General features: G+C 37.8%; 1 protein-coding gene across 4 annotated transcripts in view; it reads right to left on the bottom strand.

Moving 5' to 3' along the window:
• The window catches only part of LOC121737464 (dystroglycan), a 114348-nt gene that overhangs the window by 36635 nt on the left and 54410 nt on the right, over positions 1–23303 (bottom strand). For all 4 annotated transcript variants that reach the window (XR_006037138.1, XM_042129141.1, XM_042129143.1 and 1 more), the window contains exons 3-5: positions 5857–6010; positions 5283–5429; positions 3963–4130 (exon numbers count right to left, since the gene is read on the bottom strand). Coding sequence is in view for 3 of the 4 variants with exons in the window: in XM_042129141.1 (XP_041985075.1) it covers positions 3963–4130; positions 5283–5429; positions 5857–5952 (411 nt within the window). In the remaining variant the exon portion in view is untranslated. The remainder of the gene's footprint in view (positions 1–3962; positions 4131–5282; positions 5430–5856; positions 6011–23303) is intronic.

Genomic DNA, 23303 nt, shown 5'->3' with positions numbered 1-23303 from the left:
TTACAATTTTTTTAACCCACTTTTTATAATAATACGAGGGCTGCTATTTATGTATCCGGAATTAAAAAAAGAAACAAACATATATCATTTAATATGGTTTTATTGCTTTTCAAAATATTCGCCGCGATGATCGACACACTTTTGCATACGCTGGAACCAATTTTCATAGCACTTTTTCCATTCTGATTGAGGTATCTCCAAAACGTGCATTTTGAACGCATCAACAGCCTCTTCGCGGCTCGAAAAACGTTGACCACGTAATTTGTTCTTCGCGTATGGAAATAAAAAGAAATCGTTAGGTGCCAAATCAGGGCTGTACGGCGGATGACCAGTCAATTCGATCTTTTGACCCTCCAAAAACTGAGTTGTTTCAGCTGAGGTGTGACAGCTAGCATTGTCGTGATGTAATATGATTCTGCGTTGTCGGTTGTCCTTTCTTATTTCTTCAAAGACTTCTGGTAAACAAATGGTCGTGTACCATTCAGAATTAACCGTTTTACGATTCTCTAATGGCACTGTAGCCACATGTCCATTAATTCCAAAAAAACAGGCGACCATTTGCTTCAAAGTACTTTTTGCACGAGTAACTTTTGTTGGTTTCGGCTCATCTTGGAACACCCACACCGTTGACTGTTGTTTAGTTTCGGGGTCATATGCATAGATCCAAGATTCATCACCTGTGTAGATATTATAAACGGCTTTTGACGTACCACGGTTGTATTTTTTTATCATTTTTTTGCACCAATCGACACGAGCCCGTTTTTGATCGATTGTCAAGTTGTGCGGAATCCAACGCGAACATATTTTTTTTACAGCCAAATGTTCGTGTAATATCTTATGTATGCTCGTCATGCTTATGCCTAAGGACGCCTCTATCTCGCGATATGTAACATGACGATCACGCATTATTAGTTCCCGCACAGCATCTATATTTTGTGGGACAACAGCTATTTTTGGGCGACCTTCTTTATTTTCATCCGTGAGCATAGATCGCCCACGATTAAACTCACTGTACCAGTGATAAACAGTGGTTTTTGATGGTGCTTCATCTCCAAAAGTTGCGGTGAGTTGAATAAAGCACTGTTGTTGATTTAGCCCACGCCGAAAATCGTAGTAAATCATTGCACGAAAATGTTCACGCGTTAAATCCATGGCAAATGAAGACACGCAATTTTCAAAATGACGCCACAATGGAAAAATAATTGACAGTCACATGAAACAAAATGTATTCTTCAACCAAAGAGTTCTATTTTCAAATGTTGTAATTACTTTTTAAATATTGTTCTTGTAAGTGGCCAGTTCCGGATACATAAATAGCAGCCCTCGTAATAATAATAATCATTTATTTCGGACACTATACATCCATACATAAGTATTAGTTATTTAGTTAGTAACAATTTTTTTCTTAGACTAAGTTAGTGTTAGTGATGATAGTGTTAGTAATTATGTTAGTTACAATTTAGCTTAAAAATTATGTTAGTAAGGTTAGTTATATTCACAATAAGTTGCACCTAGCTAAAGGCGCATGCAAACCAATCCAATGCCTCAGCAGTGGGGAGTCCCACCTGCATGCCAACGCGCTTAGGATAGTGTTGGGGCTAGCCTGGAGCCTGTTCATTAATGACGCGCACCTTTTTCTGATAATCGCGTAAAAATCATCGACGCGCGCCTCTGCAAACATGCCGGATGCGCCACAAAACCTAGGCAGACGCATCACTACCCTAAACGCGTCATTATATTGCACGCGCAGCGCGTTGTATGCCCTCTGTGTATAGCTGGTCCAAAGACTGCACGTGTAGAATGATTGACAATAAGCCTTAAAAAGGGTTATTTTCACTTGCTCACCACAACGTGCAAACCTTCAGGCCAGTATATTACAGCGGACAGCCAACGCCCTACGCTCCCTCTCTAAGTCTAGGTTATCACTTAGGTTGTCGGAGACCCAGTGGCCAAGATATTTAAACTTCGTTACCATATTCAGTGGTGCGTTACACAGCGATAGAGGTTCTTTATGTTCATACGTTTTATTACCCGACTTAAATATCATAAATTCGCTTTTATTAGCATTGTATCGAAGACCATGGGCCTCCGCATAACGTTCACATATTTTCAGCAGTTTTCTTAACCCCCTCATCGAGGGGCTCAGCAGAACCATGTCATCTGCGTAGCTGATGTTGTTGACACATACACCAGCCACGTGACACCCAATCCTGGTACTGCTGAGCTCCTGGATGAGAGTTTATGTAAATCGATTTTTAAAAATCGATATTTTTAATTAATCGAAATCCTTACAATCGATTAAAAATATCGACAATCTAAAAAAAAAACAATCGATTGTTCGATTAATCGATTTCGATGTTACAACACTACTCTCCAACCGTCTTACGGTTTTTCGATCAGCACGAGAATCTGACGCGAGTTTCACAGTTTTTACCCATCCCACAAAAGTGCTCAACGCCGCTAAACAAGTTTTCACTTCAAAAATTACAACCAATAGGATAGCTGATGCATTCGCTGAGCGGTGTTGCTTTGACGTTTTATAATATAATGTACCATCGAAAAAATTGATAATTGATATACGTGGGAGAGACATGCTTCGGCACGAATGGGCCGGCTCGACCGGAGAAATACCACGTTCTCACAGAAGACCGGCGTGAAACAGCGCTTACGCTGTGTTTCGCCGAGTGAGTGAGTTTACCGGAGGCCCAATTCCCTACCCTATTCCCTTCCCTACCCTTCCCTATTCCCTTCCCTTCCCGTCCCTATCCTCTCCTATTACCCTATTCCCTCTTAAAAGGCCAGCAACGCACCTGCAGCTCTTCTGATGCTGCGAGTGTCCATGGGCGACGGAAGTTGCTTTCCATCAGGTGACCCGTTTGCCCCCTTATTTCATTAAAAAAAAAAAAAATTGATTCATAGGCAGTTGACGGTCCTACGTCGTCATTTGGTTAGGTTTGACATATAAGTCGACTAAACTACGTAGGTCTGCCACATAAAGTTAGTATTAACTTTATGTTATATACGTGGGAGAGCCATGTTTCGGCACGAATGGGCCGGCTCGACCGGAGAAATACCACGTTCTCACAGAAAACCGGCGTGAAACAGCGCTAGCGCTGTGTTTCGTCGAGTAAGTGAGTTTACCGGAGGCCCAATCCCCTAACCCCTACCCTTCCCTACCCTCAACTATTCCCTTCCCTTCCCTTCCCTACCCTCCCGTATTACCCTATTCCCTCTTAAAAGGCCGGCAACGCACTTGCAGCTCTTCTGATGCTGCGAGTGTCCATGGGCGACGGAAGTTGCTTTCCATCAGGTGACCCGTTTGCTCGTTTGCCCCCTTATTTCATAAAAAAAAAAAAAAGAAAATGTTAATACTAACTTTATGTGGCAGACCTTTAGGTGTATACTTAGCGGAATAGAGCAACAATCTCGAGCTGTCAAACGAAACCGAAATTGGTTTCATCTGTGTGTAAAAATATGTGTACGTATACACTTACACAAGCATTATTGAACATGATTTCTATGAGATTAAATTGTCAACGTGCGGCACGTGCCGACTGGACGTCAAAAAAAGAGTGCTGCTGTCATGTATCACACGTCTCTTTTTACCACTCAGTGTTACTGATAGTGACATCTCTCTTGCTCTTGCCTTTGTTTCTCTATTCCGGTAGGTATATTAACTTTATGGTCTGCCATCTGCCTATGAATCAACTTCTCTGATAGTACATTATGATTATCTGTCACGATGGATGGATAGGAGGAAATGGCGATATGCGCTGACACTGTTTTGAATTTTAATTATCATAAATATGAAATCATAATTTGTGGTTCCAACTGCCAGCTTAATGTCCAGCTTATCAGTTACTGCTACTAAACTTGGCCAACTGCTACATCTTTGCAGGCGGACTTTATTCATCAACTCGACTGGCAAAACACCAAGTCTTTCCATAAAAAAATAAACCCACCTCGATAGTGAACGAGTCTGTAGCGGTGAGGCCGTGCGTCCTCGCATGGGCCACCACCGTGAAGGTGTGCGAACCGATGTCCCGCCGCAGCGGTATACCGCTCACCAGCCCGTGCTTCGTGTCCACCGCCAACCACGACGGCATAGGCCGCCCGTCCTCCGTTCGTACCTGGAACAGGGAAGTAAGAGATTGGCAAAGAGCATGTAATGTGTATGTGTATGTAAGTACAAATGCCTAAATGCCCCGTCAATCTCCAATATTGATGGAGAATGCCGGGGCGTTTATTCTGTTACATTTATTAGGCCCATTTGTTTTGTAACACTCTTTATTTATCTGCTGGGAAGCGGTGATGTCAGTGCTTGATTTGCCAAAAACGATTCGTCTAATCGCTGGTTTACTTATAGCGTGTCAACCTCATATATTATTACAATTTAACGATCTTTTTGTGAGCAGCTTATACCATTTGTGTACACACCTGCCCTAGTCAAAAGCAAAAAGTAGATTTTGGCAAAGTCTACACTCTGGATTCACAGGTGTAAGCATTTCTATTTCTTCGACTGACATTAACAAAATAGCGATGAATACTCCGTTCAGGAATATTTTACCTCTGACATAACCTTTATGCCTACGACATAAGGATATAAACTCCAAGGTTTGTCGGACCGGATTTCGATTTACATACATGCATACATTATACAGGAGCAGGCTGGGCGGCTCCTTTAATATGTTATTCGGTGGAAAGTACTTCTTGGAATATGTTAGAATGAGTATATTTATATTTCTACATGTGTTATTTTAAATCTGAAGATAAAGCTTTGACTCCCTGATGGCCGATGCGACACTAATGCAACAGGCGTTTGAGAGCTGATATTATATTGCACACTAGCTGTCCCGGTGAACTTCGTGTCACTTTAAAACCTTCCCTGGAGTTCTACGAATATTGTAAGACTAAAATCAGCCCAATCCGTTCAGCCGTTTTCGAGTTTTAGCGCGACTAACACATTTGAACATCCATTTTTATATTTAAGAAGATATCTGCTGTCTGTCAGCACTTTCGTGTAAGTACAAAATTGTTTTCGAATCCAATAGTTCCCACTTGCCACCCTTTTTGAACCTGGCCATTTAGCCAAGACTTTTTCGTTATCGCTTCTTTATAGAATCGCCGATCAAAATGTATGGAATTGACATACCTAAGCGTTCGTTAATATGATGTTGACGTTCGACTTGTTATATGTCAATTCCATACAATATTTTAAACGGTGATTCTATTATTTTCAAAGAAAAGATCTTGGCTCACCCCCCAGAGAAGGTCGTACAAACCTTATAAGCTATAACATCTCCGGAGAAGGCCTCCTTGGGTATCTCCATTCGGAACAGGTGTCCGACGTAGGCCGACGTGTCGGGAACCCCCCAGAGCCGGGTTAGGCCGTTCTTCGCGATCTCAGAGTGGTTCGCTGTCAGCTCCACCTGGAAAAGGGGTTAAATCATTCAGTTAATGGATAAATAATGTTGGCGAGAATTTGCAAACAAGGGTAAACTCTCAGGAGTTGTAGCAAAGGAAGACCGCTAAAATCGCGGCTATTGTTTACTCAGACATATAAACTTTGATTTAATTTGAAACAAGCTTTTAAATGGGGAGCTATAGTAATTTTGGACTAAAAAAATAGGATAGCCTTATAAAAAGGCGCTTTAACTTTTAAACACACAATTTTAGAAGTTCAAATATCTAAATTATTATTAAATATCTAACATTTTCATGATAAGGCATCGCAGGCGCCATGTTGCGAAAGTAAAATTCAAATTCCATATTTCATTTCATCAGGTACATTTTCTTGTTGTCGAAACTATCAAACGAAGTTTCACTAAAGTCCTACTTTTGGAAGCTTGCGATCACCTGGAACTCCTCGTTGTTGTCGAAGGCGAAGTCGTCGTCGTGCCTACTCAGCGCCAGCGGCAGCAGCAGCGCCGCGCACACGTACCGCGCCCACATCCTCGCCGCGTCGCGCTGCCTCACACGGGTGTAGATCTCATAAACACATCGCGATTATCTGCAACCAATGAACATTTATTATTATTTACTTTTACAAGTTACAGAGCCACTTAAAATTCATATACGTAGTGCGGTATAGATTGCTAACTGTTGAGTGACTATCTTTGTAATAAGTTGGGTGCAATTAAACGCGTGGACCTCAAACGCACCGCGCGTTTGCTACTATAAAGTTACTTTATTCTGTGTAGTTGTTACTAACTACGCGATAATTTCCCGCGTTAAAAATTATCCTATGTCCTTCCGCGTGGTCTATTCTATGTCTATGCCAAAATTCATTAAAATCAGCCCAGTGGCCAGTACTTTCGTCGCAAACAAACAAACAATTTTTTTCTCTTTAAAATCAGGGCGAGCGAAGCGAGCTCTAGTATATCCCACAATCTGAACATTTACACTTAACGTAAAAACTATAAGTAACTCTATTTCTGTGAGTAACGCCTATTGATTTGTGCTTTAACATAGTAATTTTTATTTATAATATGTAGATGTGTTATCATCAGTCAGTCATGATGTGACGACACGCGAGCCCTCACAAAGCTCGACTTTTAGCTAGTTATTAATTAATATAGATTTATGTAATGTAGTAGGGTTGTTGAGGAAGTGATTATGAGGAAGAGGAGGAGGAAGAGGAATTTTCACGCGCAAATTTAGAGGATGCGGATGAGGAAGAGGATATTTTTTGAGGAAGAGGATGCGGATGAGGAAGCGGATGAGGAAGAGGATGAAAGGAAATTATAAATACTAGCGGACCTAACCCAAAAGTCTTTGTCCTGTCTGTAGGTACATAACTAGGTACATAGGTACATTACTCAAAAATTCATTAAAAGGGCATTTTCCAGTGGACCAAACTATGAATCTAAACCATTCTCAAAACACACACAATAAAGAATCATCAAAATCGGTCCAGCAATTAAGCAGGAGTTCAGTAACTAGTCTAAGAAAGAAGTTTCAAAATCGTCGATCAGACTGAATAATTCGTGTAGTTTTGAAAGTTGGTACAGTTGTTCCTAAAGGTGTCCAGATAAATATACTAAAAGTCCCCGAGGGTGGGACAAGAGCCGGCGGTAAGGGGAGGGGGGAAAGGTCTCCTTTTCAAAGTTTTTGCTTGTGACTCGAAAATTATTTAAAATATCTCTTTAGTGACTTCTACATTAATTATCTACATTAAATTTACTACAGCTTACGTTCAAACATTTTTACTGTACGATCATTACTTTAGGAAATACAGAGTATTAAAAGGGTACGCTCGCACTGTTTTTCCATTCAAACGTATTCCCCAATTTACCCCCTGGACAATGCGTTTAGACGAATGATTTTTATACAATAGCTACGTTAGATTTTTTCTAAATTTACTAATAAATAAAAATAATATGACCCTTAAAAATTGCAAAAATATGAATGCCCCGTACCCCGTCAATCGACCGACCATAAAATAAATTTAAAAGATGTTTACGATAAAATAAAAACGTAGTGGTATAGACTCATTCTTCCTGAAGATATTTAAAAAGAATAAATTTAGATAGGATCAACTTTGAAGGAGGAATCACGGGAATACGTTACCTCGATTAACTGTACCTAGAGACAGATATAGTGAATCGGCGAAACGTAGTCCCCTGATTCCTCCTTCAAAATAGAGTCTCTAATTTTATTTATTTTTTATTATTTTCAGGAAGAGCCTTCCCCCACCGCCGGCTCTTGTCCCACCCTTGGAGACTTATTATATTCATCTGGACACCTTTAGGAACGACTGTACCAACTTTCAAAACTACACGAATTAGTCTGTCTGAATTCCTTAATTTTCCCAGGCTAAACATACACAACAACGCACACAAAAAAAAAGATGAGTGAATGATACAATTATCTGGCTCTGGCGTGTGCGTTTCCATGATTGGATACGCGACGCGCATGCGCAGTGAAATTCCTCATAAATTCCTCTTAAATTTTGAGGAAGCGATAGCGGAAGAGGATTTTTTTAATTTTATTTAAGAGGATGCGGTAACGGTTGAGGAACCCAAAATATTGCGGAACTTCCTCATTATGAGGAAGCAGAAGAGGAATCCTCAGCAACCCTATAATGTAGTATGTAACTAAACGCCCACAACGTGCATAAAACCTCATATTTGCGCTTTGTTTTTCACAAACTTTATTTACCGTTGTGTACACAGCGATTGAGATTTTCTGTGTAACCGTTTTATAACGTTGTAAATTTTTTACTGTATTTTTGTGAACTACAGAGGAAAACAAGCGCGCCGTAAAACGACAATATTAGCTATAAAAGTGTCCCGTGATGTTTGTCCGTCCGTACACAAAACGACAGCTGGTTTAAACCCGCTGATAAAACTTTTATAGACGAAATGGACAAGCGTGAAACGGGTAAATAGAAGAGAAAAATTGGTTAAGAAGCGTTGTCAAAACAACTCAGTAAAGTGAGCTAGAACAACCACTCGTAAATAGGTCGTTTTATTCAACAAATTTTGTGCGGTAGAGTTGGTGGCTTGGTGCTATAGTAAGAAAACTGATTAACTATAACATGCAGAATTTAACTAGTCCCCTCTTTCTAATGAAACTCTACAGAAGTAACGGCCAAATTAATTTATGCGTGACTGTTATAAATTCACATCAATCACAATACATAGCAATAAATAATAATGTAAATTTACAAACGTTTATGTTTCTTGAAACGCAGTTCCTAGAAAATTCAAGAACATCGCTAGAAGTCTTGTTCTTCAAATTAAAGTAATTAAGGGCAGGCGAAGTGGCTCCGCGGAAAGTTTACCTTCTCGTCTCATTAGTCTGTCGAGACCGAGCTAACAAAGTTTCCTGGCTCTACATAATTGACATTATGACTAGAAACAAACTGGAAATGTGGATTGCGCGATTTAAGAAAATCTTTGCGAATACGTGTAGATTAGGTAAAGTTGGATCATTGTGGATAACCATTGCGAAGTTTGTCTCAAGTGTACTAGTACATTTTTTATCATGGGCATTTAGAAACGAATACGCTCGTTCGTGAATCTGCCTGTATTTGTGCATATAGATTATTATAGGCTAACTAAACGCGAAAGGCCGCATTATCACGCAAAAAAATATTCCGTGTCAACCCTTAGATTTTAAACATAAGCTGTATTAAGAATAAAGGAGTGTCGTGAGTATTTTTTTATTACTTTTATTTAGAAGTATTTAGCTTAGAACGGAAACCAATTTGGTAATACTTATTCTATATATATAGTATGTTGTGATACTTAGTTTTTGAACCCGACATTTTGAATAGACTCACAAAACTTCACATCACATTAAAACTTAAAAGTCAATTATACTACTATGAAATTTTATTACTAGCCTCTTTATAACCATGACAGTAAAGGTTTATTTCAACACTGGCCTACATACGATGGTACCTTGCCAACGGGCCCGTCTAGATTTGAGCTTTGACTCATCTTTGTATTGGCTTCCAGGTGTGTCATGACCTAGTATTAGCTGTCGTCAAGAGCCACAAATATACCTAAAGACTAAAGTCTAGACTGACAAATCCCTTCCACTTTGCTTGGTAATATTTTATAATATTGCTTGTGGTACCAATATATAGTAATAATCTTCGATTGATTGTGTAAAAATTATCCTATGTAATTTTCCTCAAAGAATCTTTATACCAAATTTCAGCAAAATCGGTAACCGCTGAACTTAGACCAAAATTGTCTGTAAGAAATAATTTTAATAACAAATAGCGAAATTACATAATTGACACACATAAAAAGCTTTGTTTAAAATTTAAACCATATTTAAACCTTTTACACAAGTAAATAATAAGTAAAGTAAGAATATAAGGCAAGTCAAAAGCCATTAAATAACTTTCATTTCGGAATTGTTTCACGTTTCTGCTGCCCTAATAAACTCCTAACTAATATTATAGATTAACTTTTAAACCACGTTAACAACTTTCGCCGTAAAATTTCCCCATTTTAATATTAAAAGTGATTAAAACTAAAATCCATTTGGTTTAAGATGGATTATTTATTAGTACAATTAAATCCAGTAAGAGCTTTGGTAGTTTGAGCAGAAGCAGAAGAAGGGAAAAACCAATGAACTGTTTTGAAAGAGTATAATATATTTTAGCAGTCGATGTTTTTTTCTTCTGTATGTAACCTATAGGTAAGATTTGACCTATTTCCTTAACAATATGGACGCGGTTTGAAACCCCAACTAAGGGCGTTTGTGCACTACACGGAATTTTACCGTCCGGCAAACATAACTTTCACGTTTGCCATATAAATAAGGTAGGAAATCGAGATGCCGCGCCGCGCCGGATGGTAAAATTCCGTGTAGTGCACAAACGCCCTAAGGGTAAAGGACCCATAAAATCCATTTCTGTCAAAATGCCAAAATCACGAATCACACCCTAGAGAGATACCCAAGAGTGACGTCAAATCGGGTATCTTTCTTCGAAATTGTGACTTCCCTGATAACGCGCGATAAACTCATACAGAGCTCAGTTAGAGGCTCGAGATAAAAACGATATCGATTCTGCATCTTAACGCACCCAGCAGGCAAAAATAAACTCTGATATAACTGCACAGGGTAGTTATTGGATTGCAGCTGTCACCTGCATTAGCACCCAAGGGCCAAGACAAAGGTTTTCTGTACAATGTGGGTGGCATTGGCTACTGACAAGGGCGCAGGGCAAGTGGAGTATTTATAGTACGGTTACTCAGAACTGTAATGGTGCGAGCGACTTCCGCTACTTAAATAGGTGAGGCTGGATAAAGACGTAATATTTTTGACAAGCTGAGTTTAAGTTTGTTATTTTTTTTTTTTAAATATAAGAAGAACACAGTGCAATGTCAGAAAAAACATAACAAAATTGAACATCTCGCGCCTTCAATCTAATTGTTAAATAAACTTGAATTCAATAAAATTGAATCGTGATATTGCACAATACGTTAATTATTATTGATCGTCTAGGGGCCGACTAAAAATTCATATAAAATGTAATAATTATATAAGTCCCATGCTATCTACCTTTATCTATGATAAGGTGGATCCTGGATAAGACGGCTGAAGCAGAGTAGACAGAATTATAGAGTATGCTGACTTGGAACTGATGTTGAAATTTTTAAATTTGACGTATTATGACGAAAACAGTCGCTAGGGTTGTTAACTTGTTACCTACGAATTTAAAACTATGACATATTCGCTGAACGTGTTCCTCTTTGGTCGTGTTGTTGTTTGTGTTTTGGCACATGCGATTAAAATTATCAGAATCCAATTTTGAAATCTTTATTTTGAAAATTTAAAAATAAATTATATCAGCCAGCGCGAGGGCCGAGGCACATTCCATTTATAATCCTAGTGAAACCCGACGAATTTTACAGATATTAAAACCTGTCCGTTTCTTTGTAGTCGAACTACTGGACGTAGTTATGTCTATTGTGGCTGAAGGGACGGTTTGGCGCATGACCGACTTTTACATGTCATTAACATTTAACAACTCAGCAACTTACCAAAATTCGGAAAGACAACGCGCTTGGAAAACAAAATGACGTAAATGATAGCTTCGTTTAAGAAAAACTGTTTTATGCCAAAAATATTAGAACCATGGTTTATTGGCAAGGTGAAAAAGACATACTTAATGAAGCGCCATGGCGCCCAATATTCTTATTATTATGTCCCATACCTCCGGGTAACATAATATAGTTAAGTATGTTTTACATAGGTTATTGAAATTAACATTGATAATAATAGTTAATCTTTCCCAAAACATTATGAACCAAATGTTACAAAAATAATTAAGAGATTATTTCATCTCATAAAACTTGTACCCACCCAAACATTGGGGACACCAACCAGTAACAATTATAAATAATAGACTACGGGGTGTACCAATTAAGGATGATTGATAATCCCATAGGAACGGACGAAAGACAATGGTGGAGCTCTACTTATCAATTAAAAAGACGAATGGTCTTCATGTGCGGTAGATATTATTATGAGTAAAGATGAAGAAGAGAATTAAACGCAACACACATTCGAATATTCAACATTATAGCGTTACAATTTACAATACTCTACATCCTAAGTTCCTTAGGGGTCATTCAAGGAACTTAGGATGTAGAGAGTAGGTTACTAACCTTATCATTAGAGTTGGCACAAAAAACATTTTAAATATCGTATATATGCATTGTATGATTTGACATTTATGTGGGTTTCTTTATATTACTTAATGTTTATTTATTAAATAACACACTGTACTTTAAAAAATAAATCAGGAATCGCCAACCTTTTTATCAGTATGCCGCGCATTTTATTTTCCACATTTTTGTCCAAATAAAAGCGGTGGTTCGATTCATAACTCACATCTAACGATCACTTCAGGCCATGAGCGGGGCCATTAAGTTATATTTGTACAAATTACACCAGTTTCGTCTGACCCACTTCCACGAACTTCACACGAGTGCATCTATACTAACTTTAGGGCAGTTCGAGGTTTTGGCTGAAAATTATAACGAGTTGATAGTTTTGTCAACGCTACAGACGAAGATGAATAATTATGCAAGGTTTGTACTTAGATAACATATTATAAACATAAGTCAGTAATCTTTGACCGCTCGAGAATAGAAATACAGAAAGATTTTAGGAATCATCTTTAATCTGTCACTTTGTTTATTCTTCAGTAGAAAGCTTTCTATTTTGACCAATCAGAAGGCGTTTGAATTTGGTTTGACTTATAAATGTTATAATACACTTTTTACTGTATGAAGACTGCATCGAAACTATACTTAAAATGCGGGGCTAAAATGGTCGCAATTCCTCTCAATCAATTCACAAAATGAATTGTCAAAACTGTCAAAGTCACGAATGTCAAATTAGTACGAATATAAACCAATTTGATTGGTCAAACTCACGAATATCAAATTAGTACGAATTGAGAATGAATGAATGAATGAATGAATGAATATACTTTTTGACCAATTGAATTGGTCTAAATATTTTGACATTCGTGACTTTGATAGATTTGACAATTCAAATTCAATCAATTCGCAAATTTGACAATTTGTGAATTGATTGAGAGGAATTGCTATACGACCATTTTAGCCACGCTGGATGCTAAGCCAAATTGCATAGCCTGTAATAACAACAAAATAATTTTTTTACTGTTAATTACACGCTGCATCAACCACTTGTCCTTCTCAGTTCCCATTTCGTAGTCAATTAGACATCTTGTTAGGACGTAGCCCGTAGTCCTTAATAAAAGCCACCCAATTATGCTCCCTTAACGACTATGGGCTCCCCGTCCAACCCCTAGCGATTGCGAATATATATTTTCAACTTCTTTATCGGAGTAAGCTGTGGTAAAATTACTAAGGATATTTGATGGACATTATGATCGTTATTCGTAGTTCATCTATAAAGGACGCAACATAAATAAAACAACTTTACGGCACGTTTCTATTCAAATACCTACATAGAGTTGTGAAGCACTGTTAAAGAAATAGCGCTGAGCAGAGGAACACAGTACGGCCCTAAGTATTATCACTTTTTTCATACACCCTGTAGATTGTAGACGTTATGTTATAATATGTACCATCGAGGAAATTGATTCCTAAGCAGTTGACGGACGGACGGTCTATGTCATGCGGTCGGCTTATGTCAATTCAATGTTAGCTGTGCGCCTGATTTTAAAGAAAAAACAGGTCGTTTTTAAAGCAACCTTAATAAATATAGTGTTTTTTGTGCTCTGTCCAATGACTGGTACTGTCCAATCACTATTCATGTTCACCCTATCGCGACCAAATTACTTAGGTCCGCCATCTGCAGAGGAGTCAACTTCATAAACAGTAGACCATGTGCCAACAGTTAATTTTACCATATTAGGTACGGAAATGCCTTTCAACAGATTATACCATTTTAAAGTGAACACTGCTCCTTTACAGTTCCCTAAAATACTATTACAGCTTTTCCATAACGAGATCAAACAAAGTAATTCAGTGTTGTAATGAAAATTAAACAAACTTTTACCCACGTTCAACTAAATTAAAACATAGACCTTTTCTTGTCATGTGTGTGTTACCCTCATTCTATTTATATATCTCAAATTTAACCAAACGCTTGATATCGCCACCAAAAAGATATTATTTTACGTAAAAAGGGTTGTTTTATATAAAATATATTATTTTAGGATATAATGACTAATGTTATACAAAATTGCCTCATTGACTTGTAAAAATTATATCCTTCTTAAATAATTTAACACTAGCTATTTAACCGAGCTTTGCTCGGTATTCGATAAAACACGAATAAAATGACAATTTTCTAAAAATGATTCCTAGCTAGATCGATTTATCGCCCCCGAAACCCCCTATATACTAAATTTAATATCTCAATATCTATAGCTTGCACCAATATTTCACTCTAAACTTCAGAGAGATAATTAGCTAAAAAAAAAAAAAGGTTACTTTTCTCAATAATATCTAAAAATTACCTTTGTAATTTCCGTAATTACGTATGTTTCATAATTTTTTTTATATAAAATGTGTGGACCGCGAAGGTCATTTAATGTCTCAAAACGGACCCCGAGCGAAACTAATTTATGACCCCTGGCTTAGCCAGTAGGCGCAATTTATAGAAGAGCCAGAACCGCATATTATGTAACAATAGGTCTGCTTGTATTTTCCCACCACATTGGAAAAGTTATATGACCGACAAACACCGTGAATAACTTATTTAATATTTATATTAATAGTAAGAGTGTGTGTTACTTACTGTTTTGTGTGTTCCACGTAATATAATCGACGAGCGAATACTCAAGTTTCGCCTACAACTTTACAATTATGATTTACGTGTAATTTGAATAATACACGAAGGTGTTTATACCCGGGCTACACGATCCGGCCAAACTCTATCAGCACGCGACATTTTCATTCACAATCTGTCGGACAGGAAAAAACTTAGAGCACTGAAATTGAATCTGCAGGTTTGGCAAAGATTAGAAGCACTCATAGATTTTTTGAGACACATTTATCGTCATTTTGAACCCAACACAAAGACAATATCAGAAAATTTCTATGGTACAGTAGACTCTAACTTTTCATGGTAGTCTCTCTAGCACCTAATTCGTGTGCTAGGCTGAAATATTGCAACCATTTTCAAATTCGACTATTAATTTTAATTCTATTGTATACTATTAAACAACGCAAAAAAGTGATTTTTTTATGAAGTAGGGGGGCAAACGAGCAAACGGGTCACCTGATGGAAAGCAACTTCCGTCGCCCATGGACACTCGCAGCATCAGAAGAGCTGTAGGTGCATTGCCGGCCTTTTAAGAGGGAATAGGGTATAGGGGTAGGGATGGGAAGGGAAGGGAATAGGGGAGGGTAAGGAAGGGAATAGGGTAGGGGATTGGGCTTAACGAAAATCTCAAACGCGACATGTCGGATCGTGTAGCGGGGTCATTACAAACTTCTCAGAGGTGCCACAAGGTCGTCGCCGCCATTAACAAAGCCCAGCAACTTTATTGCTGAGGTCAGTAATTCATAAATTATGCCCAAGTAAGAGCGTTCAGCTATTATGCGAAACAACAAATCTGTAACCTTTATGGCTTAGACGTAAGAGCGTTATTTCAATATCCTAAATTGTAGATTTCGCGTAGAAAATGACAAAGACAGGTATTACAAGTTTGATACTAAAACATCAACTTCTAAAATCTATGTATTTTATCATCGACACGAGCAATCGCAGCGCATAATGTAAACACTTTTAAAGTTGACCATTGCTAACGGAAATAATTGACTCTTTATAATGATTTACCATTTAGGCATCGACTCCGAATTCTTGCTTCGGCAAAAATAATCATGGTCGGACAAACACCATAAAGTCGAATACTTAAAACGATATAACAATTCATTCTTCTGGACACCTGAACACCCCTAGACACCAAGACTTCGGTTAAAGCCTATGCCTGTCTAGAGCCTCATCATCATTACTCATTAGCCTTTGCTCACAAGTCACAACTCCAATGTAAAATATGTCCCGCGTTTTACATACAATGAAAACGCTAGAATCCCACATTACTACGCGTCAAGCAATTAAAGCTCTCGGCAATAAGACACGAGTATTATTCAAACGCTGGCAATACATTATGCCTACAGCCTGTATAATTAAACACAAGCGTTTACATTACACTATTATATATTATGTGACATTACACAGTTCACAGTTAGTACAGTCAGCAAAAGTTATGTGTTGCTATAACAGTTGCTACTTGCTAGTACTTTAATACTTAATACTTATATTATGACTAAACAACGCCTCCGTGGTCTAGTGGTATAGAGCGCGGCTCTTGACTCGGAGGTCGTGGGTTCGATTCCCGCGTTGGAGACATATTATTTCCAAGTTAGGTTAGGACAATGCAGGCTGATCACCTGATTGTCTGACAAGTAAGATGATCCATGCGTCGGATGGGCATGTAAAAAGTCGGTCCTGCGCCTGATCTCTCGCCAGTCGTGTCGGTCGTCCGTCCCACTGGGTTATGAGAGTAAAGGAATAGAGAGTGCTCTTGTGTACTGCGCACACACTTTGGCACTATAAAATGACTCCTGCGTAGCTGGCCTGGTTTCAATGAAACTGGCCACCGTCACCGAAACCGGTGTGGGAGCTATTATTATTATGACTAAACGACACCCGCAACTCCAAATTTCGTTTATAAACAGACAGACAGACAGACACATTTTCACATTTATAATATTGAGATGGACTAGATGACGCCCGCAAATTACTAACAAACAAACTAGTAACCATATAACGAAAAACACAACAAACTAGCACTACAGCATGCACTAGAGTCTAGAGTCTAGACGGCTAGGTTACCATTGCCTTAGCCTTACGAATTTAAGGCGACGCCTTGATCATTTGGCTGTAGCGATATCGATTTTTCTCAGCAATGACTAAAACTAAGAAATTAAGTTCATTGTCAGTATTCATCATGTCTTTGTCTTCGAATTGCCCATAACATATTACATAACACCATTGGTCAACTTTTATAAAACAGAATAATCTATCAAAAAGACCTCTGTAAAAAAGGGAGTGATTTAAGCTTCCAAAATTTGTACATAGATTGGTTCAAGCATACACTTTAATTTGCCCATAGCTTATACGAGTATGAAATGTATTTATGGTTTTTAAATTACGCGACAAAAACCATTTTGTCGCTTACGCCCTTTCCATTTTTTGCTGTTCCATTGCTTGTTTTCTATGAGATTCCATTGATTTCATTATGAATACATCGCTGTATTTCTCTGCTAAGCCTACTAAATTATTCCCGCTACACGTGTGAGCTAGCGTCTGTTGTTTTATCGTATTGTGTTACCTTTCACGTCCTAAATTAGGTTGAACGATAGTTATAATGCCGATAAACATAACGTCATATTACATGTATAATATGAGTAACATGTTATATTGAATATCACACGCATATTTCATAAGCCATATTGTACCTTTGATCGGTATGTTCTGTGAGTTTTGATCGTTATAGGGAGATCGCAGACGGCACACTTTTTGTGTGATCACAGAATATAACATAGTCGGTGTGATCGAGTCTGCGGCGCACATACAGTCTCATGCAGACAGTCGCGCCATGCAGATTGTATGTGCGCCGCAGATAGGGTTGCCAACTCTCGAAAGGACCAACCCAGGAGATTGAGAAAGAACATAGTCTCAGAACCACAGGACCATTTTTTCTCTCTTTCATATGAAGTCATTAGTAAGCCCAGAGATATTACCAGCGATTTTCTTCAAACAGATAATATGATTGTCCAATCTAACTTCATCTTACATTTTTTCACTAAGTATGCAATAATAATTATTAGTTTTTTTAAATTAACCGGAGAAATTATCGTTTTCCGGGAGGACGAGAGGTTAAGCATTATTACTGGAGTCTCCCGGGCAATCCAGGGAGGGTTGGGAACCCTAGCCGCAGACTCGATCACACAAAAAGTGTATAACCGTCTGCGATCTTTCTTATGTTCACACTGGTGCGTGATGATGATAAGGAGGAAAGCACCTCATCACCTCACGTCCTAATCTCAAGGTGCCTCCTCTGTCAGACCCGCCAACTGCCAAGACGATAATAGTATCTACCTTAAAACTGTTCTATAACGCTGTTAGACATTTTAGGAAGTCCAGCGGGGCTAAAATGGTCACATTTAGCAATTCCTCTCAATCAATTCAGCAAATGAATTGTCAAAACTGTCAAACTGACAAATGTCAAATTAGTACGAATTACTACAGTGCGACAAGGTTAAATCTGAACGTGGGCGGTGGCGCTGCTCGTAAAGGAGAACTGTCAAAAATGACGTTTTTGTATGATCACAGCGTTAGTTAATTTTTTTTCGACACGTTCATTTAAAGACTTGTCGAGTTGTAGACTACATGAATTGCAAGCAGACTTGCATTTTGCGATTTAAAAAAATGAATCGTATTATGATCTTAATGTGATTCTCCAAAGCGACCATTTTAGCCCCGCTGCTCTTTAATATTCACTGTATTAGTTTAGGATACGCTCTATTATATTATACGAATTAAGCTTCGGACAACATTATAGAGCAGTAGACTGAAAGCTAGGAGCTTTGAGCTTTCGGACCGAGCTATTTATTATATTGTCCAAAAGTTTAAGCCACCCCAGCTCTTTACCTACTATTGTTCGTAACCTTAGGTACGCCTGCGCTATATAGTCCGAAAGGTTAGAAACCCCTGCTCTATAGTTATCAGAAAGTTTAAGAACCCCTCCCCTGTATTTTCCTAAAGTTTAGAATCCCTGCTCTATAATATTTAATACCTTTGCAGTTTATTGGGCGTGTACTTTTTCCTGTACCCAAGTACTTTGGCCGAGTTAAACCAGTTAAGTCGTATGGGTAGCTTGAAATTTTGCCAGGGGACCACTGTGCAACACCTTTATATAGAGGGGATATATCGCTCTTATCGTTTAAGTAATAGAGATCAATTTTGTGGGCATAGATTTTCGCTGTATAAACAAATTGAGAACCCCAAGTTTACTTAAAACTTTTGATGTAACACTGAAGTAGCAATTTTCCCCCTTAATTAGCTATTATGTACCGTAATTTTCATTTCAATAGGCAACTTAATCAACATCTTGCGAATTTAAAATGGACACGGCATTTTAAGCATTTGATTTATCAAGATATGGGTACAAAATTTAGCCGGTTATGCCGGCTAAAAAATTTAGCTTAGGGTGGGTTGCACCGTTGCGGTGGGTTGATCGTGCCCGTAACTTTGCCTAAGCGGTAAGTGGAGCACCATGGGGTTTTAGTGGGCAGTTCCTCGGAGAGTCCCACATACCCCGGCCGATGTCCCCAATCCGCCGGGGATGCGTAACGCATTTCCCCATGTAAAAAAAAAAGGGTGGGTTGCACCGCTTGCACGGTGCACGACCTTACTTTACCTATAATAACTGTAACTTTAACTATAACTTTTACTTTAACTACAATGCAAAATGTCAAATCTTTGGTTAAAGTCAAAAATGGACGCCATAATTAACCATAATTATAGAGCTCTACAAGGCTTTTAATGCACGTGGCGAAAAAAGGAACTACTAATGCTGTCATCATACAAAAACACCATTTTTGACAGTTCTCCTTTATCAGCAGCGCCCCCGCCCATGGTCATTTAAAGCCTTGTCGGACCAGCAACATCTTCTGTCAAATTATGTGGTCAAAGTTAAATTAGCCTTACTTAGCTATTACCATAACTTTGACCATAACTTTAACTTTAACCACGCTTCTGGTGCAAGTTGCAACCCACCCTAAGTTAACTAGCCAGCTACCCGATTAGCTTAGCTACTTAACCAATCATCTTCAGTTACTAATTAGGCAACGGAGAGCCGGCTACATTTTTCAGGACGTAGGTAACGAGCAATATACTTTCCTCCGTAATTTAATGACATTAAAAATTCCTTAAAACGAAAGTCCAATTTCGCGATTAATTTTGTCGTGCCGCGTACGTTACATAAAATCTACTCCTTGAATATTCGACTTTATAGCTTTGGTAATAAAGTTGAAATGAAGCAGGTGTTTAAGTGTATGCGGAGTACGTGTGTGATCTTTATCTACATAGGCGAGGAGATAAGGCCTGAGGCACTGTGTACTGGCTTACTGGGATACCAGCGTAAAATACTTTAGCGTTTACTTATTACCCTGTATCTCCATTCTCCTAGTTTAAAAGATACTTAGAAACCTTAAATAACATTCCACACTCATAACGTAAATGAGAATATGTGTCTATCAGCCCGCCTAGTACCTCTTAACGATTAAACAACAGAACCAATAACAATGAAAAGGTCGAAGGCCAAGTCGAGCAAAAAAGCGGCACTGCCGTACCATACTTTTCTCGAACCAATTCAGGCTCTTTTTGACCCCCTATAACTTCGTTGTGGATAAACCAACAAGCCTGAATTTTCAGTTGCTAAGCAAGCATTGTATAAAGACGGTATATTTAAAATTTTATTAAATTTGAACGAGTAGTTTAAGAGCTGTAACTTGTTAAAGTTTCTTAATTTTTCACTGACTGACTGACTGACTGACCGATCACCAAAAGTCTAAGGCACTTCTAGCAGACATAGAACCTTCAAACTTAGAATATAATTTGTGTTTAGTGTCTTAATCAAGGAAAAATTCAAATATTTCAAAATTTCTGTCCAGTTTTCTAGATACACTAACTTTGTAAATAACTTTGTAGTAAATAAATGTATAGTATTACAAAGTTACATTTGCGGTTTATGAATTATTGTACCCATACCATCAATATCTCCGGTTTATCGTCGGTAGAGAGATATCTAGCTAGTGTTTAGTGTCTTAATTAAGGGAAAACCTAATAAACATTTCATAATAACTGTCCAGTCTTCTTCTTTCTCTAACTTCGTGAATAACTTTGTAATCACATATAATACATGTATAAGATTACAAAGTTACATTAATGGCAATTTATGAATCATTGTACCGGTACCATCGATATTTCCGTACATATATTCGAAGGAGTAATAGTTGTAGATAGGTATCATTATATATTAAGCACTAGCTTTTGCCCGCGGCTTCGCTCGCGTGGAATTGAAAAATCGCGTAAAATACGAATATTCTTGTAAACCTCCTTTGGAAACCTGACGTTTTTCCAAGACCAAAAGTAGCTTATGTTCAATTCATCCTTTCAACTAAGTCTACGTCAAAAATCAAGTCGATTGGTGGCTTCGCTAGGCCGTGAAGAAAGGACAATCAAACAAACAAACACACTTTCGCATTTATAATAATATTAGTATGGATATTGGATAGTCATGAAAAGCAAGTAGTATAGTAATACTGTATACATAATGATTATTTTATATTAATTGTAAGTTTTATTTGTTTCTTATAAAAATCGTTATTGATATTTATAGTAGTAAAAGGTACCAAAAAGGAGAAAAGTAGGACTCTACAAAAAGAAGTGCGATCCCATCAAAAACATCCTGTAAAAAAACCAAGTCTCGCAACTTAGTTTTTATACCGTAAAAATTTATGAGATCCATGCAATACCACTTGGTTAATTTATTCAGTCCTTACCTAGGGGACCTTATGTCTCAAGTTAGTACGCAAGTTATTATCATATCAATATTAAAAATCTTTTACATTTTAAATAAATAGATCGACTTGGACAAGATTTTTAATATTGATATGATAATAACTTACGTACTAACTGGAGACATAAGGTCTCCTAGGTAGGGACTAAATAAATTAACCGACTTGGTATTGCATGGATCTCATAAATTTTTACGGTATAAAAACTAAGTTGCGAGACTTGGTTTTTTTACAGGATGTTTTTGATGGGATGTTTATGTTTCGAAAAAGACGAGGAGACGCAAACGAAGAAGCAGAAAACATTTACAACACCTGATAAAAAATTATGAATATTTCTCTCTATATTTTTGCGGGGGTCAAAAAATCCACCAACTTTATTTTATATTTGGCTAACTGTACCAATTTCTTGGAACAGTTCTTCAGCTCGTAGACAAAGGAGGACGGACAAAATGTACCCACGACCAATAACGCTGAGGCCTGAGATGTATGTCGTTAGAAAGTTCACTGTGCGGAAAAAGTTAAAGCTAAAAGAAATTAATTAATAATAGTTTATTCCAGATATGAAAAAAAGAGTTATATTTATTTCCTTGTCATTTAAAATCGATAAAACTATGATGTAAATGCGTACACTACGAGCACAGCTGCAGCAGTACCGTACATAGACCGCTCTTGGGTTAGGCTAGGTTAGCCTCCTAACCTAACCTAACCCAGGAGCGGTCTGTGCGCCGCGCAGCTCAATGAGGCTGGCCCCCATAATAACAAATGATTGCCAAGAGAAGAGCTTTCTAACGAGATACCTCTGACAGATATTGGTGGTGGGTAAGTACCCTTCCCATACATTTTTGCCCGTTCTCCTTTTTCATTAAAATAATTCAAAAATTTACAAGACGAGCTATTTTGTAACAAAAATTAAACGTTTAATGAAAAATACGCTTTGAAAAAATACCGAAGTCAAAGTTATTTCGTCGTGAAAAATTTTGGCCGTCGCTCATACCTGCAAAATTAAAAAATAACCTGCCCAAATAATACTTGCGATGTAGCTTTTTTGTTTTTTTTTTTGTTCTATTTAAAAAATAAAGAAACTTATAAAATTGTAACCTCTTGACTTTGATTATAATATAATCAATTCTTTATTTTATGTGTAGTATAATATTATTATTCTACAGATAAAATAAAGATATAAGAAGATAGAAGAAGATATAATTATAATCAAAGCCTCTTGGGTCTTAACTCTTGACGCATGAACCGCTGAACCGATTTTGCTGAAATTTTGTATGTACATAGTAGATACCTTGAGTCTCGGGAAAGCACTTTAACTTTTTATCCTAAAAAATGTAGGGTTTCCACGTGATTAACGAATTGTTCACTCGGCGTAACTGGGCGGTGGCGGTCATTGACTCCCTGTCAAAAACTTGTCATTTTCTATGTAAGCCGCGATTGACAATAAGGTGTCAGATGTTGTCAATTGCGGCTTTGTATAGAAAATGACAAGTTTTTGACAGGGAGTCAATGACCGCTACCGCCAAGTTACGCCGAGTTTGGTACCACTAATATATATTCTGTGGCCGAGTGAACCTTAGTAATAAAATACGCTTTTCTATCACCAAACTTTATTCACGTATAAGAAACTTCAGCCAAATAGATTTGTAAGTTTTTCTTTATCCTTGCTGTCATATAATATTA

The sequence above is a fragment of the Aricia agestis genome, chromosome 20, assembly GCF_905147365.1.
Source record: "Aricia agestis chromosome 20, ilAriAges1.1, whole genome shotgun sequence".
Classification (NCBI taxonomy): Eukaryota; Metazoa; Arthropoda; class Insecta; order Lepidoptera; family Lycaenidae; genus Aricia; species Aricia agestis.
This window is presented reverse-complemented; position numbering and strand designations above follow the sequence as displayed.